This window comes from Dreissena polymorpha, chromosome 1 (genome assembly GCF_020536995.1).
Source record: "Dreissena polymorpha isolate Duluth1 chromosome 1, UMN_Dpol_1.0, whole genome shotgun sequence".
Classification (NCBI taxonomy): Eukaryota; Metazoa; Mollusca; class Bivalvia; order Myida; family Dreissenidae; genus Dreissena; species Dreissena polymorpha.
In genome coordinates, this window is record NC_068355.1 from 41088875 (window position 1) to 41116321 (window position 27447).

At 36.2% G+C, this 27447-nt stretch overlaps 1 protein-coding gene and 1 long non-coding RNA gene across 13 annotated transcripts in view; both read right to left on the minus strand.

Moving 5' to 3' along the window:
- LOC127877775 (uncharacterized) overlaps positions 1-19759 on the minus strand; it is a 184810-nt gene extending 165051 nt beyond the window's left edge. For 8 of the 12 annotated variants that reach the window (XM_052424062.1, XM_052424018.1, XM_052424042.1 and 5 more), the window contains exon 1: positions 19666-19759. In XM_052424062.1, coding sequence (XP_052280022.1) covers positions 19666-19711 — 46 coding nt within the window. In that variant the 5' untranslated portion in view covers positions 19712-19759. The remainder of the gene's footprint in view (positions 1-19665) is intronic. The other 4 variants (XM_052424094.1, XM_052424079.1, XM_052424072.1 and 1 more) reach the window with 3 other exon arrangements.
- Positions 14749-19087, minus strand: LOC127877976 (uncharacterized). The gene is made up of 3 exons (XR_008048690.1): positions 18705-19087; positions 15856-16013; positions 14749-14926 (listed from the first exon to the last, which is right to left on the minus strand). It is a non-coding gene; the product is annotated as an uncharacterized LOC127877976 (long non-coding RNA).
- Positions 19760-27447: the final 7688 nt, after the last annotated feature.

Here is a 27447-nt window from a genome sequence, read left to right on the forward strand (position 1 = left end):
CTAAAGATCAAATATACGCATTTGATTTGAAACAGATTCACAAGACCCGTAAGAATCAAAATGCCTTATACCTTTACCAAACGACACATTTTGGACTTTCCCAATTTGGAAAAGGTTGCAGACGACAATTAAATTGTAATGGAATATTAAGGAAATAATCAGGTAGGGTAGAAATAATTGTGATAAAAGGAGAAATTGCTCATCTTGAGCAATTTCTCATTTTATCATAATTATTTATAAAGTCTTCAGCTATAAACCTGTAAAATCCTGTTGGTGTTTGGTAAAGGGTTAATAATCTCTGGTTCCTTCTTAGAGCCTTTCACACATTTATAACAAATACAATAATAGCATCTTTCTTTGTAAAGAATCATCTCAAACAAGGGCTGTTTGTAAAACATGCATGCCCCCCATATGGGCTGTCAGTTGTAGTGGCAGCCAATGAGTGAATACGTTTTTTGGCACTGTGACCTTGACCTTTGACCTAGTGACCTGAAAATCAATAGGGGTCCATCTGTGAGTCATGATTAATGTACCTATGAAGTTTCATGATCCTAGGCGTAAGCTTTCTTAAGTTATCATCCGGAAACCATTTTACAGTGTGAAGTCACCGTGACCTTGACCTTTGACCTAGTGACCTGAAAGTCAATAGGGGTCATCTGCGAGTCATAATAAATGTACCTATGAAGTTTCATGATCCTAGGCGTAAGTGTTCTTGAGTTATAATCCGGAAACCATTTTTCTAAGTTGAGTCACCGTGACCTTTGACCAAGTGACCTGAAAATCAATAGGGGTAATCAGCGAGTCAAGATCCATGTACCTTTGAAGTTTCATGATCCTAGGAATAAGCGTTCTTGAGTTATCATCTAGAAAACATTTTACTATTTCGGGTCACAGTGACCTTGACCTTTCACCTGAGAATCAATAGGGGTCATCTGCGAATCATGATCAATGCACCTATGAAGTTTCATGATCCTAGGCATAAAACGTTCTTGAGTTATCATCCGGAAACCATTTTACTATTTCCGGTCACCGTGACCTTGACCTTTGACCTAGTGACCTGAAAATCAATAGGGGTCATCTGCGAGTCATGATCAATGTACCTATGAAGTTTCATGATCATAGGCATAAGCGTTCTTGAGTTATCATCCAGAAAACATTGTACTATTTCGGTTCACCGTGACCTTGACCTTTGACCTAGTGACCTCAAAATCAACAGGGGTCATCTACGAGTCATGATCAATGAACCTTTGAAGTGTCATGATCCTAGGCCTAAGCGTTCTTAAGTTATCATCCAGAAACCATCTGGTGGACGGACATACGGACGACGGACGGACCGACATGTGCAAAACAATAAACACCATCTTCTTCGAAAATATAATTAACAACCCACACATCCCTTAGACCAACAGGCCTGAGAATATTATGATAATCTTAAGATTATTTCTTATATTTATAAATGTATTTAATTAAGTAATACATTTGACTTCTAAGATCAATTCATAACTTATATTTAAAAAAAATATAAAATGATCAGAAATTTATATGGATCGTTGAGCAATTGACAATCATATCTCCACAATTCATGAGTCACAATTCACAAATGGAACAATTAATCATTAGTTATTAAAAAGCAGCATATACGATAGTTAAGAACATTGCACTTCATTAATTCCAACACCTTCTCTTGGATACAAAGTTTGAGTTTACAATGCAGTATCACAAATTGACTTTTCTGGAAATAATAATGTTCATGGAAGTTGTGTTTTAAAATCAATAAGATATTATTAAACTGGTTTAAACACTACAAAAAAGACATTAAATAAGCATGTCATCCGAAAAAAATTCTCCGGATATATGGTCACTTTCGACATATTTAAATAAATCCCGACTTTTTTCAGTTTATAAGAAAAACATTCAGAACACATGATCTTACTTCAATTCCTTTGTAAGCAGTCACCATCTGATCTAAAATGGCACTAAATGACAGGGTTTTATCTCATTTTAACAAGATGTTGTTGTTGTTGTTGGCCACAGTCACACGGCCGCACTAATCTCCCCTGGTAAACGTCATATGTTCAGTTTTGTGACCTCCCGGGACAGGGTCAAATTTGAGCCCTGGGGAATAATTTTGAACTAATTTGGTACAGAACTATTAGATATCACAACATACCAAATTTAGTAGCCCTAGGCTCTATAATTAAGAACAAGAAGATTTTTGAAGTTTGCACAAAATAGGCCTTATTTAAGCATATGTTCATTTTTGTGACCCCTGGGGCAAGGTCAAATTTGTTCCCAGGGGCATACTTTGAAAAATCTAAGTAGAGAACTATTAGATGTCACTACCTACCAAATTTGATAGAAATAGGCCCAATGGTTATGGACAAGAAGATTTTTATAGCTTGCACAAAATGGGCCCAATATAAGCATATGTTCAATTTTGTGACCCCTGGGGTATGGTCAAATTTGATCCCAGGGGCTTAATTTGAACACACTTGGTAGAGGACTATAAGATGTCAATATATACCAAATTTGGTAGCCCTATGCCATACGGTTATGGACTAGAAGATTTTTAAAGTTTGCACAAAATAGGACTTATATAAGCAAATTTTCGATTTTTTGACCCCCCATGGCGGGGTCAAATTTGACCCCAGGGGCATAATTTGAACAAACTTGGTAGAGGACTATTAGATGTCACTACATACCAAATTTGGTAGCCCTAGGTCCAATGGTTACGGACAAGATTTTTAAAGTTTTCACAAAATAGGCCTTATATAAGCACATTTTCAAATTTTTGACCCCCCGGGGCAGGGTCAAACTTGACCCCAGGGGCTTAATTTGAAAAAAATTGGTAGAGGACAATAAGATGTCACTACATACCAAATTTGGTAGCCCTTGGCCCAATGGTTATGGACGAGAAGATTTTTAAAGTTTTCACAAAATAGGCCTTATATAAGCAAATGTTCAATTTTTTGACCACCGGGGCAGGGTCAAACTTGGTAGAAGACTATAAGATGTCACTACATACCAAATTTGGTAGCCCTAGGCCCAATGGTTATGGTTAAAAAGATTTTTAAAGTTTGCACAAAGTAGGCCTTATATAAGCACATTTTCAATTTATAACCCCCCCGGGGCAGGGTCAAATTTGACCCCAGAGGCATAATTTGAACAAACTTGGTAGAGGACTATAAGATGTCACTTCATAGAAAATAAGGTAGCCCTAGGCCCAATGGTTATGGACAAGAAGATTTTTAAAGTTTGCACAAAATAGGCCTTATAAAAGCAAATTTTCAATTTTTTAACCCCCGGGGCAGGTTCAAATTTGACCCCAGGGGCATAGTTTGAACAAACTTGGTAGAAAACTATAAGATGTCACTACTTAGCAAATTTGGTAGCCCTAGGCCCAATGGTCATGGACAAGAAGATTTTTAAAGTTTGCACAAAATAGGCCTTATATAGCAAATTTTCAATTTTTTAACCCCCCGGGGCAGGGTCAAATTTGACCCCAGGGGCATAATTTGAACAAACTTGGTAGAGGACTATAAGATGTCACTACATACCAAATTTGGTAGCCCTACGCCATGCGGTTATTGACAAGAAGATTTTTAAAGTTTGCACAAAATAGGCCTTATATAAGCAAATTTTTAATTTTTTGACCCCCCGGGGCAGGGTAAAATTTGACCCCAGGGGCATAATTTTATCAAACTTGGTAGAGGACTATAAGATGTCACTACATACCAAGTTTGGTACACCTAGGCCCAATGGTTCTTGACAAGAAGATTTATAAAGTTTGCACAAAATAGGCCTTATATAATTTTCAATTTTTTGACCACCAGGGGCAAAGTCAATTTTAACCCCAGGGGCATAATTTGAACAAAGTGGTTCACCACAGAAGCATTCCTGAGAAATTTCATCAGAATTGGACCAGTAGTTTAGGAGAAGAAGTTGTTTAAAGAAAAAGTTAACGCACGCACGCACGCTTGGACGCACGCACGCACTCACGACGGACACAGGGCCATGACATAAGCCCCGCTGGCCTTTGGCCAGTGGAGCTCAAAAATAAATATTTTTGTTTTTTAACAATTTTTCAATTTTTTTTTTATTTTTTTTGGGTGGTGGTCATTAATAAGATGATATTTAAAAAAGAAAAGAAAAAAATAACTTTTTTTTCGGGGGGGGGGGGGGGATTCTGGGGGGCCGGGGGCATGGGGATGGTTTTGGTGGAGTCTATTGTAGTATGTCAGGTAAGAGTTGTTTTGTCAAAGTATCAAATCTGATCATTAATAACGAAGTCATGGCAATTTTAGCAAAATTTCATTATTTGACCTTCAGAGTCAAGGTCACTCAAAGGTCAAGGTAAAATTCAACTTGCCAGGTATAAAAGTATATGAAGTTTGAAAGCAATAGCCTTGATACTTTATAAGTTAAGTGGATGTAAACACAAAATTTAACCATATATTCAAAGTTACTAAGTCAAAAAAGGGCCATAATTCCGTCAAAATGACAACCAGAGTTATGCAACTTGTCCTGTACAGTCCCCTTATGATAGTTTGAGAGTGTTCCAAGTCTGAAAGCAATAGCTATGATACTTTAGGAGGAAAGTGGACCAAAACACAAAACTTAAAGAAATTTTAAATTTTCTAAGTATAAAGGGGCCATAATTCTGTCAAAATGCCAGTCAGAGTTACATAACTTTGCCTGCACAGTCCCCTTATGATAGTTAGTAAGTGACGCAAGTATGAAAGCAATATAGCTTTTATACTTTAGGAATAAAGTGGACCTAAACACAAAACTTAACCAAATTTTAAAAAGGGCACATAATTCTGTCAAAATGCACGCCAGAGTTATCTAACTTTGCCTGATAGTAACTTAGTGTACCAAGTTTGAATGCCATAGCTTTCATACTTTATGAAAAAAGTGGACCTAAACACAAAACTTAACCGGACGCCGACGCCAACGCCAAGGTGATGACAATAGCTTTTTTTTTTCAAAAAATAGATGAGCTAAAAAAGATAAAGTTTCAAAAAGATTAGACAATAAACGTGACTTCTACAGTTTTCAAAATGTTTTACTGTAGAATTCCCATACAAGGAAAAGTGCACCACTTGGTGGCCATGTTTTCAATAGACCGATAACATTTTCAATCTGAGAAGAGAAATAATTTTAAAAGGTATCCCCTAGGGTAGAATGCATTTTTACCCAAGAGACATTATTTAAATATTAAAGTTTGGTAGTTAACCACCATGCAGTTTTGCATGCATAATAACAAACCTTGCCTTTTAGTCTCTGAGTTTGTCACTATTTACATAGAAGAAAAACTAATAACCCTCAGTGCAGGGCCAGTTTTGACCCCCAGATGCGTTATTTTAACATTCTTTGTTTAAAACCTCCTTATGATGTTACATATTTTACAACAAACGTATATGCCTTGCAGTTTCTAGAAGACTTTCAATATTTTCATTACAAACATACATTTACTAAATGAGGCTAAAAATTGGCCTTCGAACTCGAGTCTGATTGAAAAATCAAGAGGTCTTGAAAGGCACAAAGTCGCTCACCTGAGATAACAAGATATTATTGGCACAAATCTTCTGACCAAGTTTCATGAAAATCGGAAAAAAAATGTGGCCTCTAGAGTGTTAACAAGGTTTTAGTATAGCCATATAAGGAAAATGCCCCGCCCCCTGGCAGCCATGTTTTTCAACCAACCGGCATCATTTTTGAACTCGTCCAAGATATTTTTGGGATGAATCTTCTGACCAAGTTTCATGAAGATCGGACAGTAAATGTGACCTCTAGAGTGTTAACAAGATTTGATCATAGCCATATAAGGAAAAATGTCCCGCCCCTTGGAAGCCATGTTTTTTAAGCAAACATAATTATTTTCGAACTCATCCAAAAAATCATTAAGACCAATCTTATGACCAAATTTCATGAAGATTGGACAATAAATGTGGCCTCTAGAGTGTTAACAAGGTTTTACTATAGCCATATATAGCCATATAAGGAAAAATGTTCCGCCCCTGGTGGCCAAGTTTTTAAAGCAACCAAAACCATTTTCGGTTTCATCCAAGATATAAGTTGGACAAATCTTCTGACCAAGTTTCATGATGATCGGAAAATAAATGTGACCTCTAGAGTGTTAACAAGGTTTAACTATAGCCATATAAGGAAAACTGCCCCGCCCCCATGGTGGCCATGTTTTTCAATCAACCGGCATCATTTTCGAACTCTTCCAAGATGTTATGGGGATGAATCTTCTGACCGAGTTTCATGAAGATCGGACTATAAATGGGGCCTCTAGATTGTTAACAAGATTTTACTATAGCCATACATGTATATAGCCATATAAGGAAAAATGCCCTGCCCCTTGGCACCCATGTTTTTTTTAAGCAAATATTACCATTTTCAAACTCGTCCAAAATATCATTGGGATGAATCTTCTGACCAAGTTTCATGAAGATCGGACAATAAAAATCTGGCTTCTAGAGTGTTTACAAGGTTTTACTATATAGCTATATAGAGCCATATAAGGAAAAATGCCCCGCCCCTTGGCAGCCATATTTTTCAAGCAAAGGTTACCATTTTTTTAAATCATCCAAGATATCATTGGGACAAATCATCTGAGCAAGTTTCATAAAGATCGGAAAATAAATAAGGCCTCTAGTGTGTTAACAAAGTTTTACCATAGCCATATAAGGAAAAATGCCCTGCCCCTTGGCGGCCATGTTTTTCAACCAACCGGTATCATTTTCGAACTCGTCCAAGATATTATTAGGATGAATCTTATGACCAAGTTTCATGAAGATTTGACAATAAATGTGGTCTCTAGAGTGTTAACAAGATTTTACTATAGCTATATATAGCTATATAAGGAAAAATGCCCCGCCCCTTGGCAGCCATGTTTTTAAGCAAACGTAGCCATTTTCGAACTCATCCAAGATATCATTGAGACCAATCTTCTGACCAAATTTCATGAAGATTGGAAAATAAATGTGGCCTCTAGAGAGTTAACAAGGCAAATGTTGACGGCGCACGACGGACTACGCACGGCGGACAAAAGGCGATCACAAAAGCTCACCATGAGCATGTTGTGCTCAGGTGAGCTAAAATCTTAAACATCAGCACTCCCTTTTACAAAACATGTTTGTCATGTTTATTTAACAAAATTAAGAAGTTCAAATGGCAACTTTTATCATAAATATAGTAAGTGCGTCATTAAAATTATTTAAGAAAAAATCACTATTTCTCCTGTTTAATATAAAGCGAGAGAAGTTTTCATCAAAATCGAACTAAAACTGAGGAGAAGCTCAAAAAACAAGTTTTTCTTACAGACCAACCTAACGAAAAATCAATATGTAACTTCCGCCTCCCAACTTGGTGAGGATATTAAAAAAACAATAACAAGAGCACCGCATAACGGGTGCCACGCTCGGCAGTGACCTCGACCTTTGACCTAGTGACCCAAAAATGGGTGTGGTATGTAGAACTTATCAAGGTGCAACTACATGTGAAGTTTCAAACTTGTAGGTTGAAGCACTTTGATTTTAGAGCCTATGTCAAAGTTTTATATTAGAGGTCACACTGACCTTGACCTGTGACCTAGTGACCCAAAAATGGGCGTGGTGTGTATAACTCATCAAGGTACAGCTACATATAAAGTTTCAAACTTGTAGGTGGAAGCACTTTGATTTTAGAGCCTATGTAAAAAAATTATTTTAAAGGTCACAGTGACCTTGACTTTTGACCTAGTGACCCAAACATGGGTGTGGCGAGTGGAAGTCATCTAGGTGCAGCTTCATATGAAATTTCAAAGTTGTAGGATGAACCGCTTTGAATATAGAGCTACATGTAATGTTCAAAACGTTAAGGTTTTATTAGAGGTCACAGTGACCTTGACCTTTGACCTAGTTACCCAAAAATGGGTGTGGCGAGTGGAAGTCATCAAGGTGCAGCTCCATATGAAGTTTCAAAGTTGTAGGATGAAGCACTCAGAATATAGAGCCAATGTTCGAAACCTTAAAAAAATGTAAAGGTTTTATTAGAGGTCACAGTGATCACGACTTCTGACCTAGTTACCCAAAAATGGGTGTGGCGAGTGAAACTCATCAAGTAGCAGCTTCATATAAAGTTTCAAAATTGTAGGATGAAGGACTTTGATTTTTGAGCCAATGTTCAAAACTTAACAAAATGTTAAGGTTTTATTAGAGGTCACAGTGACCTTGACCTTTGACCTAGTGACCCAAAAATGGTTAGCGAGTGGAACTCATCAAGGTGCAGCTTCATATGCAGTTTCAAAGTTGTAGGATGAAACACTTTGATTTTGGAGCGAATGTTCAAAACCTTAACAAAATGTTAAGGTTTCAGCATCGCGGACGACACGACGGTGGAAACGGACATGCTGGATACTCCGAAAACAGCCGAGCTAATTAAACCATAAAGAAGCAACTATCAAATAGTCCACACATGAATTACATGAGTATTATTGAGTAAACTGCATGCAAAATATTGATATTAAAATACATGGACATTATTTTTTAAAAAAAAAGCAATGACTTTAAAACATTTTTGTACTTTCAAGATTTCTATATTTTACAAATAAAAAAATACAGCTGAGTTGTTATTAGAAAAAAAAATGGTATTTTACAAATAAAAGCTGATGTACCTTTTACCTTTCTTTTGTCATCTTTCTTTAATGTAAAAAAATGTAATTATATGATTAAATCATGATTATTTGTAAAATGCAAGTACATTAACATTTATCATGATCCAACAAGAGCTGTCTCCATAGAATGAAATATGCCCCCCCCCCAAAAAAAAAAAACCGCTTTGTTAGAAGTTCTGAACAGTTTTTCAAACCTAAATGCAGATTTCGAAACCAAAACGGGGACCCTAAGTTCAAGGTCAAGGGGGGTCAAAATTTGTGTGCATATAGAAAGGCCTTGTCCATATACACATGCATACCAAATATGAAGGTTACATCTGAAGCGACATAGAAGTTATGAGCATTTTTCGAAACCTAAACGCAGATTTCGAAACCTAAACGCGAACCCTAAGTTCAAGGTTAAGGTCAAAGGGGTCAAAATTTGTGAGCGTATGGAAAGGCTTTGTCCATGTACACATGCATACCAAATATGAAGGTAACATCTAAAGTGACATAGAAGTAATGAGCCTTTTTTGAAAACCCAAACGCAGATCTCGAAACCTCAACGCGGACCCTAAGTTCAAGGTCAAGGTCAAAGGGGTCATCATTTGGTGCGTACGAAAAAGCCTTGCCCATATACACATGCATACCAAATATGAAAGTTACATCTGAAGCGACATAGAAGTTATGAACATTTTTCAAAAAAAATTGACGGACAGACTGACGGACAGTGCGATCACTATATGCCCTCCTTCAAGGGCATAAACGCATACCCAAGGGGAACTTATTAATAATGTGTGAAAAGGATGTGATTATAGGAACAACTTAACTTGTGGTTATTTCCACACCTTTTCCAGTGAAAATTGTTGACTTTGGTTTTGAACAATAAAGGTTTTCAAAATTAAATATAACAAAAAGTTATCAGTAACAAACATATCAACTTTTCACGATCAACTTGTAAAATTAAACTTGAAATGAAATATAAAACACATAATGGAACAATTTTACATCAATCAAGATAAGTTAAAAAGCTGTGTACTACTTAAAACATTATTAAAAGTGTCCTTTAATCCAAGACAAATTATGTTGTTTCCTGTCCAAATGTGTGCTTCATGCTCCCATGTACGCTTAGGAAGTAAAGGGTGGTGTAGGCGCCGAAACATAGATTATTATAAAGATTATATATTAATATATTGTTGCTTTTACATAAGTATAACATATTCTATAAGATATTCTTAAATCATAATCAATACTCAACACACACAAAAACATATGCATAGGGTTAATTGGGATGTATATTTGTGTTTTCTGTAATACCTGATGGTGTAGCAGATTGTTGGTTCCTGTCATAACCTTTCTGTGGTTTCTGTGGGTAACCAGTCCCTGCCTGTGTAGCCGGTGTATAACCAGACTGTTTTGAAGCTGGAGGGTAACCAGACTGTTGTTAGTACCCAGCAGGGGCTTGCGGGTAACCTTGTTGTGGTGGTTACCCGACCTGTGAAGATGGAGGATAGCCTTGGTACCCAGCTTGAGGTTGAGCATTGCCGGGCACCATCTGGTACCCACCTTGGTTACAGGGCTGACCTGATGTGTATAAACATGCAGTTGTAGTATTAAATGTATAACAACACAAATATTTTTATGTTGCCAAAGCAGGATATAATCTTATTATTTAAAATTTACATGTACCTCAAACTGGTAAATGTCATACAGAAACAAGTATTGATATTGATATTGTTTGGGAACAAATTTTATCTAACAATTTTTATTTCAACATGAGGGAATCCATATTTCAAGAAACTTATAATAGCCAGTTGTTAGAATTTAGTTTAATGACAAACAAGAGATGTGTTTGTCAGAAACACAATGCCCCCTTATGCGCCGCTTTTTTGTTGACCTTTGACCTTGAAAGATGACCTTGACATTTCACCACTCCATGAGATACACATGCATGCCAAATATCAAGTTGTTATGTTCAATATTTCAAAAGTTATTGCAAAACGTTACTGTAAGGTTAAAGTTTTGGGACAGAATGACAGAATGACGGAATGACAGACAGACAGGCCAAAAACAATATGCCCCCGATCATTCGACCCGGGGGGCATAAAAAGTTATGAAAATTTATGTATTTTTACTCTTTGACCTTTGACCTTGAAGATTGACATTGACCTTGAGCTTTTACCACTCAAATGTGCAGCTCCACGAGAAGTAAGTAAGAGATTGAATGGAGAGAAATTATTTTTTTGACCTTTGACCTTGAAGAATGACCTTGACCTTTCATTAAATATAAATAAATATGCCACACAAACAAGTTTATGAATCAAGTTATGAATTTATAGAACAGCTAAATTAAAAAAAAGAGCACCGCCTTGCGGGTGCAGACCGCTCATCTATTTTTTATTTTTAAAGGTTAAGGGGCCTATCTCAATACTTCAATCAAAAAAGATAAAGGGGTGGGGTGGAGAGGGGTGTATAGTGTGTGGTCATTTATAATATTATCTTCCAAAAATAAGAAATAAAAATGCAAAAACTAAGTAATTTTTTAAGAAGGGGGGGATTCTTGGGTGGGATATTTGGACGGTCTTTCAAAAATAAAATAATAAAAATAAATATTTTGGCGGGGGAGTATAGTGTGAGGGAGTGGTCATTTATAAGATGATCTTTCAAAAAATAAAAAGATGAAAAATAAAAATTACTTTTTTTTGGTGTGGGGATTCTGGGGGAGGCATGGGGGATGGTTTGGGTGGAGTCTATTGTAGTATGTCAGGTAAGAGTTGTTTTGTCAAAGTATCAATCAAATCTGATCATCAATAACAAAGTCATAGCAATTTTAGCAAAATTTAATTATTTGACCTTGAGAGTCAAGGTCATTCAAAGGTCAAAGTAAAATTCAACTTGCCAGGTACGGTCCCCACATGAAAGTATGAAAGTATTTGAAGTTTGAGAGCAATAGCCTTGATACTTTAGAAGAAAAAAGGATGTAAACACAAAATTTAACCATATATTTAAAGTAACTTAGTAAAAAAATGGCCATAATTCCGTCAAAATGGCAACCAGAGTTATGCAACTTGTCCTGTACAGTCCCCTCATGATAGTTTGCAAGTGTTCCAAGTCTGAAAGCAATAGCCATGATACTTTAGGAGGAAAGTGGACCAAAACACAAAACTTAAAGAAATTTTCAATTTTCTAAGTATTAAGGGGCCATAATTCTGTAAAAATGCCAGTCAGATTTACAGAACTTTGCCTGCACAGTCCCCTTATGATAGTTAGTTAGTGTCCTAATAATGAAAGCAATAGTTTTGATAATTTAGGATAAAGGTGGACCTAAACACAAAACTTAACCAAATTTTCAAATTTCTAAGTATAAAAAGGGCACATAATTCTGTCAAAATGCACGCCAGAGTGATCTAACTTTGCCTGCCCAGTCCCCTCATGATAGTTAGTAAGTGTACCAAGTTTGAATGCAATAGCTTTCATACTTTATGAGAAAAATGGACCTAAACACAAAACTTTACCTGACGCCGACGCAGACGCCGACGCAGTCGCCGACGCCAAGGTGATAGCAATTTTATAGCAAACCATGTGTTATTTAATGGCTTCTTGACAAGCATCTGCACAACTTTGATGACAGGCATCTGCAAAACTTTGATGACGTCAAACTGGGAATTAACAAAGATATATAATATTCTTGAGACTTTCCCTTGACTCTTTGTATACAAGTTTACATTTAAAACGTAACTGTCAACATAAAACTTAAATTCTATTATCGAAATAAAAAACAAGAGGGCCTGAAAGGCCCAAAGTCGCTCACCTGAGATAAAAAGAAATGACCTGTTCTTTGCAGCCCAGGATATCAATAGAACAAAATGTTCTAACCAAGTTTTTGAACTCGTCCAAGATATTATTGGGACAAATCTTCTGAAAAAGTTTCATGAAGATACAACAATAAATGTGGACTTTACAGCGTTAAAAAGGCAAATATTCATGACGCACAACGGAAGACAGACAATTGACAAAAGGTGATCACAAAAGTTCACCATGAGTAAAAAATATTATGCTCATAAAGATTGTCACCATGTGTGAAGATCAGCAAGTGTGATTCAGATTGAACTAAAAACGAGACTAAAAGTATTCACAATGTTTTACTATAAACAACTGTGTTAGTGCGGTCACGTTCGCTTACGCAAGTGAACCGGTCACGGGACGGTTACGAGTTATGTAACTGTGTGAGCACTTATGTAATACGGTAATATTTATCGAGTCTAATTAAAGAACGCTTATTTCTAACACACTTACTGGTTGTAATTCAATTAACTAAAGGCGTCCAGTCAGATACACCTGAATACACTCAAAGAACTAATATATAAGTGAAAACCAAAGCAGCTTTAATGAAAATAACTAACTTTAGTCTAAAGAATCTATGCATCGTTAAAAATGAACAAATACAGCAAATACCTTAATGAATGTAAAAAGAAGTTCACAATCAGTCAAAAAACTGATATAAATATTGGTTACTTTTAGTCTAGAAGTTGCTTCAAAAAATTTGTTTATAAAATAAGTCTATCTTAACCTAAAGAACACAATTTATGGAGAGTGGAAAACTCCAGTGACTCAAATGTAAAAAATAAGAAGAATTTACAAAAGTTATTTCAATCAAAAGAGTCTTTCTAATTTAGAAAATGCAAAATAACAAGGTTTCCATGGAAACCGTTTCATAGCAAAGTAGTCTGCTAAATACACCAAAACACAACAGGTAAACTTGGCTTATCAGTAAAGATCAAAGATAAGGCTCTTCAGTGTATTAGTACATGTACAGTTATTTTATGACATAGGTTTATTAAATTGCATGCAAACTACTGTCTTTATGTACACCACATTTTATGAAAGATGTCCCAGGTTTATACAAGGGAGTTAACTATTAGTTAACTATTAGAAAGTATGTACAGGTTATCTTTCTTTAACATTATGACTTATCACAACTAGACTGTTCAAATGCTTTCACTATAAACATAAAGAGAAAACTGCCCCACACCCTGGCGGCCATGTTTTTCCACCGATCTGGACCATTTTCAAACTTAACCGTAATATCCAGAAAACACATGTTCTGACCAAATTTCATGATGATTGGACAAAAATGTGACTTCTAGAGTGTTCACATGTTTTCACTATACACATATAGAGAAAAGTGCCCCGCCCCTGGATGCCATGTTTTTTTCACCGATCTGGACCATTTTCGAACTCGTCCGAGATATCAATGAAACCAATGTTTTGACCAAGTTTCATGATGATTGGCAAAACATTGTGACTTCTAGAGTGTTAACAAGGTTTCTCTAAAGCCATATAAGGAATACTGCCCCGCCCCCTGGCAGCCAGGTTTTTCAACGGACCGGAACCATTTTGGAACTCAACCAACATATCATTAAGACAAACATTTTGACAAAGTTTCATGAAGATTGGGCATCAAATGTGACTTATACAATGTTCACAAGGTTTTTCTTTTTTTTTTTACCTAGTGACCTAGTTTTTGACCCAGCATGACCCAGTTTCGAACTCAATCGAGGTATCAATGGGACAAATGTTCTGAACAAGTTTCATGAAGATCGGACAATAAATGTGGCCCCTGGAGTGTTCACAAGGCAATTGTTGACGGCGCACGACGCACGACGGACGCGATCACAAAAGCTCACCATGAGCACAGCTCAGGTGAGCTAAAAAGAGAAAAGTTCAAACCTGTGATCATATCCATCGGTTAAATAGTGTCAATTAAAAGATTATTTGTGTTATAAATCTTTTTTTGAAGGATTTTTTTTAAACTTAAAATTATTTTTCTTACTAAACATACATGTGTATGCCAGGAACTGACAACTGCTCTACATGAATTCGAAGTAGTTGGAGAAAGACTGTGGAAAATAGTTCATAACCTACTAGTATCTCAAAACATGATAAGTGGTGGGGTTGGAAAGGGATCCCTTGATCTACGGATTTGTGGTCAGTGCTCTACCAAAAGAGCTAGTTGGCCCTATGACCTTCAATCATTGATGTATTCAGGCCTTGGACCAAGTAAGCTAACCCACAAATTCAAACTTATGCATATTTCTTATCTGCGGCCATGGTGGTCTGTGGCTGACAAATGACCTGGCCCTGCCTGTTCCGCTGGCGTTTGAGGCAGAAACAGAAAACAACAACACAGGCCACAATTACCAGCACCAACACCCACAATTATGCCAATGACAGGATCTTCAACGACCTCAATTTTACCTGCCTCAAATACATTATTTGGCGTAACTGAAAGAGAAACAAGGTTCTATTTTGACACGTCAAACGCAAGCAAGGCACAATTCTTTAATGAAGATTTGTTTTTAAAATATTTTCTTATCATATTGTCTAGCAGCTGTGTCATTGTTATGTAAAAGAGACATTAAAATCTTGCATGGCCACATTGATCTTAAACTTGATATAGGCTTTACCCTTCTTCAAGGGAAACCTGCATATTAATTTACTAGTATATGGTCAAAGAGAGCGTTTTTTTCTCTTTGATTAAAACTTAAATCTGCATCTACTTGATCAGTTATTTTATGCTGTATGGAAAGCAAAGATTGGTGCAAGTGAGCTTTATTGAATGTACTTGTAATCAATGCTTTTGTTTTTGTAATGCAAGACTCTCCAGGCTTTTTCCTGGCATATCTACAGGTCTGTTTAACGGACCCATTACCAAAACGAAATGGAAAAAATCAATGTGAAAACAAATTGTCATTTGATTTTTTGTTTAATTAAGTGTCTTATAATTATTATATATCAATTTTATTTCAATAACATCATATATATCATACATCAGTATATAACTTTAATTGATATGATTTTGTTCCAAAATGTGATTGCTTAGTAAGAGATGTATTAAATTAGTTTTCCCGAATCATTCTACTTTGAGCCTGAAAATATACCCATTCCCAAAACTGCATTTTTTTCAAAAATGGCTAGGAAAATACCTGCTGTCATGTATATCAGAACGTTTTCAACGTAAAAACTTTTATTCAAGATGGGCATCAGAAGGCCATTTAGAACTACAACTGTTTGAATTTGTATTGACAAGAAGTATTTTGAAGGACATGTAATACTAATTTACCAAAGAACCAACCTAACAACAAACCAAACAGTGCTTGCAGGAGATTAACAACATATCAAGTGGGGATGAAAAAGTCAGTACATATATTTACCGCTGTCTGTTTTGTCTTCGCTGGTTTTTTTTGTCTTTAACTTTAATCTTGATCTCAATTTCTGGTTGAGGAGATGATCCTCCTCCAGACACATACACCACAAATACTTTTGATGAATTCACACACCATTCTGAGGTGTCATCAACACTATCTATTATCTGCGGAATGAAACACATTTATGTAAATAAATATTACTTATAGTACTTCATTGAAACAGAAAAACATGATGGCCCTAAACATGCTATAGAACTTCAATAATTGTACATTTAACCTAGCTCTTTACTTCATATGACCGAAATTAAAATTTGGCCTACCGGTAGTCAGTGTCAATATGAACATGTTTTTAAGTTTCATCAAGATTTATCATAAATGAGACTCCAGAGTACTTTATGAAACATTCATAGGCACATTTTTTCGTGATGTCGGCGAAGATATTAAAAAACAAGAGGGCCAAGATGGCCCTAGTTCGCTCACCTTTTTGAACTCAACCAACATATCATTAAGACAAACATTTTGATAAAGTTACATGAAGATTGGGCATGAAATGTGACTTCTGTGTTCTATGTGACAGTGTTTACAAGTATATCCTTTTTTTTTTACCTAGTGACATAGTTTTTGATCCAGCATGACCACTTTTCAAACTCAATCGAGGTATCATTGGGACAAATCTTTTGCCCAAGTTTCATGAAGATCGGACAAGAAATGTTGCCTGTAGAGTGTATACAAGGTTTGTCTATAGCCAAATAAGGTAAACTGCCCCGCCCACTGGCGGCCATGTTTTTCAATGGACCAAAACCACTTTTGAACTTAACAAACATATTATAAGACCAACATTTTGACAAAGTAACATGAAGATTGTGTATGAAATGTGACTTCTACAGTGTTTACAAGGTTTTTCTTTTTTGACCTTGTGACCTAGTTTTTGACCCAGCATGACCCAGTTTTGAACTGGGTCGAGGTATAATTGGGACAAATCTTCTGACCAAGTTTCATGAAGATCGGATAAGAAATGTGGCCTTTAGAGTGTTTACAAGGTTTCTCTAAAGCCAAATAAGGAAAACTGCCCCGCCCATTGGCGGCCATGTTTTTCAACGGACCGGATTCACTTTTGAACTCAACCAACATATCATTAAGACAAACATTTTGACAAAGTGACATGAAGATTGGGCATGAAATGTGAATTCTATAGTGTTTACAAGGTTTTTCTTTTTTTGACCTAGTGACCTAGTTTTTGACCCAGCATGACCCAGTTTCGAACTCATGGCATGATTGGGCACGAAATGTGAATTCTACAGTGTTTACAAGGTGTTTTTTTTTACCTAGTGACCTTGTTTTTGACCCAGCATGACCCAGTTTCGAACTCATGGCATGATTGGGCATGAAATGTGAATTCTACAGTGTTTACAAGGTTTTTCTTTTATTTGACCTAGTGACCTAGTTTTTTGACCCAGCATGACCCAGTTTGAACTCGATCGAGGTATCATTGGGACAAATCTTCTGACCAAGCTTCATGAAGATCGGACAAGAAATGTGGCCTCTAGAGTGTTTACAAGGATTCTCTATAGCCAAATAAGGAAAACTGCCCTGCCCACTGGCGGCCATGTTTTTCAACGGACCGGATCCACTTTTGAACTCAACCAACATATCATTCAGACAAACATTTTGACAAAGTAACAAAGTTACATGAAGATTGGGCATGAAATGTGACTTCTACAGTGTTCACAAGGTTTAACCTTTTTTTTACCTAGTGACCTAGTTTTTGACCCAGCATGACCCAGTATCGAACTGGATCAAGATATCATTGGGACAAATCTTCTGACCAAGTTTCATGAAGATCAGACAAGAAATGTTTCCTCGAGAGTGTTTACAAACCAAATGTGTGACAGTAACCTTGACCTATGACCCCAATTTCAATAGGGGCCATCTACTGTCCAAGCCCAATGAACATGGGAAGTATCAAGTGCATTGGTCAATTTAATGATGAGTAATTGATCAGAAATGATTTTCACACTTATTGTGACAGTGACCTTTGACCAAGTTACAGCAATTTTTCAATAGGGTCCTATACTCACAAGGTTAATGCAGATGTGAAGTATCAAGCTGATCCATCAATTCGTTGACGAGTTATCAATCGGAAACAAACTGGTCTACCAACAGACAGACAGACAGACCAACATCCAGCAAAAAAATATACCCCCTCTTCTTCGAAGGGGGCCATCAAAATTTTAAGTGAATTTTTAAAGGTATGTTTTTTCCCAAAACTACCTCCTAAGCATTTTAATTGTCACCTCAAATGCTGGTTTTCTTGCTTTTTTTACCCTTTATGGAACTCAAAGTGTTTGAAAGCCGTTTAAAAAAAATGACATGCCCCTATGACCTCTTTGTTCAACATTATAATATAATAGGTTTATGTCAAGGTCAAAATGAGCCTTGTGGTATTCATGTTACAAAAAAGCCTGTCTTTGTGTGTGTAATTCATAGAGACGGAAAAACAAACCAACAAAAACATATCTACATGTCTAGAAACTAACAAAAAGACAGGCCAATCACTATTTGCCTCCCGGAACTTGTACATGTAGATGCCGGGGGCATAACAATTGTCTCATTTGATGACAATAGCAATAGGCAGCAATAGTGCAATGGATAGTTGTTCTCTTACATTTCAATTAATGGTCAAGCTACAAATGAAGTCTGAATAGTCTTAAATGCTTGTAAAACCTATCATTAGAAAATAAATGTATAAGAACAATGGACAACACACAACAAACCAATATCAATAGTTTACCAAGACACAAAGGAGGTGGGAAAATAATACATTTTTTACAACTGAATTATCCACACAGATTTACCTCATCTGCAGTTTTCTTTACCAGCGCTATATGGTACTTTACTTTGTAAGACATTGTTGTTAGTGACGTATTTTCGAACTTCTGATCAAAGCACAGAGTCAGATTATCGCTCATCTGAGAAGTTGAAACGGCTATAAAACACCCTTGTGGCATCTGACGTCCATCATATTTTACGGTTAAATCATCATACCCATTGAATGAGTATACCAAATTGCCAAATGAACGGTTGTCTACAGAGAAGCTCTGCGACCCTGGAATAATAAGATACATGTAGTGTGAAAAATTGCTTGTTGTGGCAATGTGGGTATGTTAGCTTCACCAGTAACCAACATTTACTAATGCTTTAAATAGATAATAGAATTATTGAAAATTCAAAAAGGAATTATGGAAAATAATTAAAAATTGTTTTTCTTTCAATAGTAAAGTAAAACAGTAATGAATTAAGATACGCAGTGCTAACCAAAAATAATTTGTTTTGAGATTGGTTATGAAATTTCAAAATATTAAATATTTTGATGACTACTCGCTTAGATAGGCAGAGCTGCAGATACAAAAAAAAACATTAAGGCTTGTCAGACACACATCTTTCTAATACCAGTTCAATCTTGTAAGACATCGGGTAAATCTGTCAGACATGCATGTTTGTTAAACAAAACCTTTTCAAATCTCTAGCAAGAAATTGCATCTGACAGCCCTTTAATGTTTGAACGATGTGGTAGCCTTTTTTCACATGTCCGACAGGTTTCAAAAAGTCTACAATATGTAGCGGGAGGAATCAAAAAGGGACAGTAAGCATCCCTGCTACATGAAGTTTTACTCTAGATCATCTTTCCCTAGTTCTATCAACTGATTGCAAATTAAGTTTTTAAGTGTAAAACCAAACAAAAAGATTTAAGATCTGGGATCATAACATTGTTCTATTGATTTGCAATTGATCAAATTTAATGTAAAGTATACTTACCATGCACAACTGCCACAAACAAACTCAACAAAAGAATGTGTTTCATTCTGACCAGCTGCTCACTGATGTTATATGGTTGATAACTAGTGATAAGATTAAGTTTTTTATATTTTTTAAACGAACAGAAATTACCAGACACTTCTGGAGACCCTTGTGATAAATGCTTTACATGTATGTTGAGTAACAACTCATAACATATATACATCATAACAATAGTGCCCGAAATGCTGTATGTCATAATATGTAGCATTTTATAATTATCACATTACAGAAAGAGTATATACTGCATATTGGTAATAATAGGATATACTATTTAACATAATTATGTAACAAAAAATGCTAATGCACGTAAGGAAATATGCAAGCCAGTTAGAAAGTTGTGCATGATTGTGTTTACGCAAATGTCTGACCATGCACAAACATCAACATCTAATTATGTATAATGCCACAACCCAACACTGTATAATTGTACTTCGCTCCTATTTTCCAAAGAACTGCAAAATTAACTATTCATATGCTTCTATGGTTTCTGGATTTTATTTTCTGTTCAATCTCTACTTACATGTACTAACAAACCTTAGTTATTGCTGTTAACAAATATATTTGTATAAATTGTCCAATGAAAGAAAAATCATTACACAAACCCCAAGCCACCTTGACCAAGACCCTACCAACCCTTTACAGTGCTGCATCTAGGATTTGAAGAGGGCAGGGGGCTTTTTTGTCAAAAGGTTACTTGCGAGCACATGGAATTTTGTCAAAAGTCAAAAAAGGCACTTTCTAGCGAGCGGTTGTATCCACTATCCAGAATGCTCTCTGTTGAATATCATTTTTTATATTATTAATTATTTTATAAATAACTGTTAGCATATGTTATTTCCATTATTAAACAATCTAAATATAATGTCTCGCGTAACAATTAGGGACAGTGATTTTTTTCCTTCTTTGGAAGGGTCTGGAAAACGGACCTGTTCCCAATGACCTACGGACTCGTTCCCAAAATTAACCGGACCCAACCTAATTTTCCAAAACAAGAGGGCCAAGATGGTCCTAGTTCGCTCACCTGAGAGGAGTCGGTTCATTCAATCTTTACCAAACGTCAACCTTGACCTAGATATTGTCCAGACAAACATCCTGGTCAAGTTTCATCATTATTGAACCAAAACTCTTGCATATGGAGGGATTTTGTTTTTGTAAGATTTGACCTGGTGACCTATATTTTGAGTTGACCCCCCCTTACCAAACATCAAACTTTGCTTACAATATTATGACCAAGATTCATACAATCTGGAACAAAATTATGACCTCTAGAGTGTTTACAATGATTTTGTATAATATAATGAAAATTTGGAAAATTAAAAGGCATTAATTATGGCATTAATTATGTGATATATATAAAGCTAATCTTTTCACCAAGTTGTTTCATGATTATTGGGCAAAAAATGTGACTTCTAGAGTGTTCACAAGCTTTTTTTACTATATAAATATATATATATATATATATATATATAAATATGAGAAAACTGCCCCCCCGGCAGCCATGTTATTCAACTGACCGGGACCATTTTCAAACTCAACTCTCATATCAAGAAAACAAATGTTCTGACCAAATTTCATGAAAATTGGGCCAAAAATGTGACCTCTTGAGTGTTCACATGTTTTCACTTTATACATATAGAGAAAAATTCCCCGCCCACTGGCGGCCATGTTTTTTCACCGATCTGGACCATTTTCAGACTCGTCCGAGATATCAATAAAACCAATTATTTGACCAACTATCATGATGATTGAGCAAAAATTGTGACTTCTATAAGTGTTTACAAGGTTTCTCTAGTCTATAGCCAAATAAGGAAAACTGCACCCCCCCCCTGGCAGCCATGTTATTCAACTGACCAGAATCATTTTCGAACTCAACTCTCATATCAAGAAAACAGATGTTTTGACCAAATTTCATGAAAATTGGGCCAAAAATGTGACTTCTAGAGTGTTCACATGTTTTCACTATATACATATAGAGAAAATGCCCCGCCCACTGGCGGCCATGTTTTTTCACCGATCTGGACCATTTTCAAACTCGGCCGAGATATCAATAAAACCAATGTTTAACCCAACTTTCATGATGATTGGGCAAAAATTGTGACTTCTAGAGTGTTTACAAGGTCTCTATAGCCAAATAAGGAAAACTGACCCCCCTCCAATCTGTTTTTCGACCCCATGACCTAATTTCTGACCCGGCATGACCCATATTCGAACTTGACCTAGATATTGTCTAGATACAACTTCTGACCAAGTTTCGTAAAATCGGATGAAAACTATTTGAATTAGAGAGCGGACAACATGCTCAATGTTTAAAACGCACTAAGTGACCCCGTGACCTAGTTTTTAATCCGGCATGACCCATATTCTTACTTGACCTAGATATTGTCTAGATACGACTTCTAACCAAGTTTCGTAAAGATCGGATGAAAAATTTTTGAATAAGAGAGCGGACAATATGCTCAATGTTTAAAACGCACTAAGTGACCCCGTGACCTAGTTTTTAACCCGGCATGACCGATATTCGAACTTGACCTAGATATTGTCTAGATACAACTTCTGACCAAGTTTCGTAAAGATCGGATGAAAACTATTTGAATTAGAGAGCGGACAAGCTTGTTCCGCCCGCCTGCCAGCCAGCCCGCCAGCCCACCCGCATTTGCCAATCTAATAACCAGTTTTTTCCTCCGGAAAACCTGGTTAAAAATACCATTCTTCAATTAATACAATTCACAGCTGATTGTTCCCAATTGGAAGATTTCGCGACTCGTTTTTTCCCACTTTGGTTATTTCACAACGCGAAAAATCCCCAATGGCATGGGTACCGGACCCGTTCCCAAATGGGTGAAAAAAATCACTGAGGAATAAATAACAATGTTACAAGAGATGCATAAATTATAATATGTAAAAATTATTTTGTCTTGTATGGATTTTTTTTTAAATTACTTTCATTTGCAACAGTGCTCCAGCTAGGCCTAAATGGAAGTGCTCCGCGCCCTGCCCTTCCGAGGCCCTGTCCTGTACTTTTATTTCTAAAAAAACTAGAGCTTTGTCACAGACGTGACGAATACCCCCGCATGCCGCATTGACACAGAATATTTTGCATGTCGTCTTCACAAAAAACAGCTGACACCATGCTCAATGTTTAAAACGCACTAAGTGATCCCTTGACCTAGTTCTTGACCCAAAGGCCCATTTCCTTACTTGGCCTTAAGATCATCTCGATAAAACTTTTGCCTAAGTTTGTTGAAGATCGGATGTAAACTACTTAAATTAGAGAGCGGACACCATGCTGAATGTTAAAAAACGCACTAAGTGACCCCATGACCTAGTTTTTGGCCCGGCATGACCCATATTCAAACTTGTCCTAGAGATCATGTAGATAAAACTTGTGACCAAGTTTTGTGAAGATTGGATGAAAACTACTTGAATTAGAGAGCGGACAACATGGTTAGGTTTAAAACGCGTTCGGTGACCATGTGACCTAGTTTTTGACCCGGCATGACCCATATTCAAGCTTGACCTAGACATTATCTAGATACAACTTCTGACCAAGTTTGGTGAAGATTGGATGAAAACTACTTGAATTAGAGAGCGGACAACATTGTGATGTTTAAAACGCACTAAGTGACCCCGTGACCTTGTTTTTGACCCGGCATGACCCATATTCAAACTTGACCTAGACATCATCAAGATACAACTTCAGACCAATTTTGGTGAAGATTGGATGAAAACTATGTGAATTAGAGAGCCGACAACATGCTGATGTTTAAAACGCACTAAGTGACCCCATGACCTTGTCTTTTACAGGGCATGACCCATATTCTTACTTGACATAGACTAGACATCATCTAGATACAACTTCTGACCAAGTTTGGTGAAGATTGGATGAAAACTACTTTAATTAGAGAGCTGACAACATGCTTAATGTTTAAAATGCACTAAGTGACTCCATGACCTAGTTTTTGACCCAGCATAACCCATATTCGAACTTGACCTAGACATCATCTAGTTACAACATCTGACCAAGATTGGTGAAGATCGGATGAAAACAACTTGAATTAGAGAGCGGACACTTAATACGGACCGACAGACAGACCGACCGACAGTCAAGCTCACTCCTAAAACTTCGTTTGTGGGGGTATAAATATAATAAATATACAAAAAAACTTTTTTTTCAGACATATAATAAATTACTCTCGTATTACATTGATATTTCTTTCTCATTGTAGACATTTTTAACATGGTTTAATAATAATGAAATAAATATATTCGATCAGTTATTCATAATACCCGTCTGTAGATCTGCCATAGTTATTAGCACTTTTCTATGGAATTCTATAGAAAATGATATGGAATTCTATGGAAATCGATGGAAATCTATGGAATTTGATGGAATTCCATCCATTGGCCAATTTTCCATCTAAAGCTGTTATGGAATTCCATGGAATCTCTCCTAAAATTCCATGCTTTTCTACGGAATACATGGAAAACACTATGGAAAGTTGGAACTGTTCCATATTTGTGTTCTAAAACGTATGTTCTGGAATTGTTCCAAAACAGTTTTTTAGAATAAATCCAGAACATTTGTGGAAAATGGCTTAGGACTGAAACTGTTCCAATAATATTCAAGAACCCTTTTAGAACATTTCAAGGAAAGGTCAAGAAATTTCTAAAAATGTTTTAAAATGTAGTTCTAGAACACATCTAAAACGCTTAAAGAACCAGTGAGTTCTACAAAAGTTCTAATGGGGAATAAGAACACATATAGAACACCTTACAATTACAACTAGCCAAATAGACTTCATAGTAGCGACAGCAGCAGCAGCAGAAGTAGTAGTAGTTGTAGAAGTAGTAGCTGTATTAGTAGTAGTAGTTGTTGTTGTTGTATTAGGTGTTGTTGTTGTAGTAATTGATGTAGTAGCAGTAGCAGTTGCGTTTTTTATATCAGTAGAGGTGGTGGTGGGAGTAGTAGTAGTAGAAGTAGAAGTAGTAGCATTAACAGTTGCTGTAGCAATAGTAGTAGCAATAGTAGTAGCAGTAGTAGCAGTTGTTGCTGCTGTTGCTGCTGCTGTAAGTGCTGTTGTTGTTGCTGCTGTTGTTGTTGCTGCTGTTGCTGCTGTTGTTGCTGCTGTTATTGTTGCTGTTGTTGGTGGTGGTGGTGTTGTTGTTGCTGTAGTAATTAAAGTAGTAGTTCTGCAGAAGTAGTAGTAGTAGTAGTAGTATTAGTTACTTTCAACAAGTCAAAATTCCTTAACCCTGTCCAAGTGGTATACACATTGTTTTTTCTCAATATCAAACTCAGCCAGTCCAGGTTGTCAAATAACAATCTATCTGATAAGCCCAGCGTGTGCTGTGCATCAGATTTTGGGTATGTTTGCTGCAAATCTATTGGTTATAAGATATAACAGCCTTTTCTAATTGGCTGATTTCAAATACAGAAAGTTTACCTGTTAGATTGAAACACTGGAGTTAAGACATGGTAGACAATGTACTGGTTTTACTTGTTAAAATAAAGTTAAAGAAATTTAACAAACAGCAGAGTTAATTAGTTTTTCCATTAAAAACACTTTCTTAAAATACTTATGTATTTATATCCTTTGGAAAGTGACATGAAATATGATGCATACAGTGTTTGAGCAGTCTGACTAGGAATAGTGTCTGGACAATAAAACATTTAGAGGGTGAGGAACTGTGTAGCGAAATAAGGTCACTAGCTCTTTAGGCACACATTTAGTGTCTGGTAACATTATTTATTTTAGGGTACCGGTATACTATATTCGGCTTAAGTCATGGGAAGATTTCATAAAGATGTTACATCACAAATATTGTAGAAATATATGACTATCAATCATTATAATTCATAATTATTAACCTTTGGTCTTTATAATTGTTCCTTTCTTTATTGTAAATGTTTATTGTCTGTAAACACCAAAATATTTGATTGTGTTGATAGTATCAAACAACCATCTTAAAAAGGTTCTTCTTGAGCCTTGGGTTCTGATTGCCTATTTCAAAATCAAGATGTGCATGCTATAAATAGCCTGTAAACAGACATTGCAGGGCCTGGGGAGGTTAATTTCTTGTGAAACAAGGGCTGTTGGTAAAACATGCATGCCCCCCATATGGGCTATCAGTTGTAGTGGCAGCCATTGTGTGAATACGTTTTTTGTCACTGTGACCTTGACCTTTGACCTAGTGACCTGAAAATCAATAGGAGTCATCTGCGAGTCATTATCAATGTACCTATGAAGTTTCATGATCCTAGGCCTAATTATTCTTGAGTAATCATCAGGAAACCATTTTACTGTTTCGACTCACTGTGACCTTGACCTTTGACCTAGTGACCTGAGAATTAATAGGGGTCACCTGCCAGTCATGATCAATGCACCTATGAAGTTTGATGATCCTAGGCGTAAGCTTTCTTGAGTTATCATCCGGAAACCATTTTACTGTGTTGAGTAACTGTGTAACTGTAGTAGTAGTAGTAGTAGTAGTAGTAGTAGTAGTAGTAGTAGTAGTAGTAGTAGTAGTAGTAGTAGTAGTAGTAGTAGTAGTAGTAGTAGTAGTAGTAGTAGTAGGAGTAGTAGTAGGAGTAGTAGTAACAGCAGCAACAACAACAACAGCAGCAGTAGTAGAAGCATTACTAGTAGTACTTATAGTAGTATGTTATGTTATATCAGAGCCTTGCCTGCTTTGACCAGCTATATATATGCGTACAGAATATTTACACATGTTACGCAAAATTTGATTGGCTGACTAACTCGGGATCTCGAAATAGCGAAAATTCTCTCCTCTTTTGTTTAATGCAATCTGCCTTTATTTACTGCAACATGATTTTTAATTGCACACCGCTTTTATTTAGTTTTGCACTCCTCTTTTTTCTATCTCGTGGCAACGACATAGCTAACTCGTGGCCACGAGATAGAAAAAAGAGGAGAGCAATTTAAAAAAAAGAGAAGTGAATGTCACCTCTAAGCCACCGTAGTCTTCCGCAAATCATTATTTCTGTGCTGTTTCGTTTACTTCGGCGAAATGGAATTTTATTTTGACCAGAAACATCTTAAATGAAGATATTCGGAGTAAAGCATTATTAATCCATAATGTACTAGTAGTCTAAATGTGCTTCAATTAGTACACAACGACAGAGACGTTATCTACGTCTCTGACAACAACTATTGTTTTTAATTTATTTAATAAGAATTATTCCATCAACGTGATCAATATATTTATCATGATTGGTATGATTCCCGAATTATCAAATCAAATAGCAATTTGCTGATTGCTGAGTTGTTCAAGAAAAGGAAATAAAACTCAGAGGGTTTATATATATATATATATATATATATATATATATATATATATATATATATATATATATATATATATTGGAATGGGACCCGTCATAGTGAACAATTTTGCTGTAAAAGCATACTTTTGCTCGATTGGTCGTTGTCGGCTCGGGTACTTCTTACATGTACCCCGGGTACATTTAAGTATACTTACATGTACCCCGGGAACGGTAAATATACTTAAACGTACCCGGCTTATATTAGACTGTACCCGAGTTTAATTCCCGCAAAAAATACAATGTCGTAAAACGCGCTACCGATTATTGTCATTACGAAACAAACTTCAATTTAAAAAAAAAACTTCATTAACGTGCTGTTTGAATATGAGTTTCGATCATATAGAGGCCATCACGGAGTGTATATTGATAGGAGATGAATCGAGTATTTGACCCTT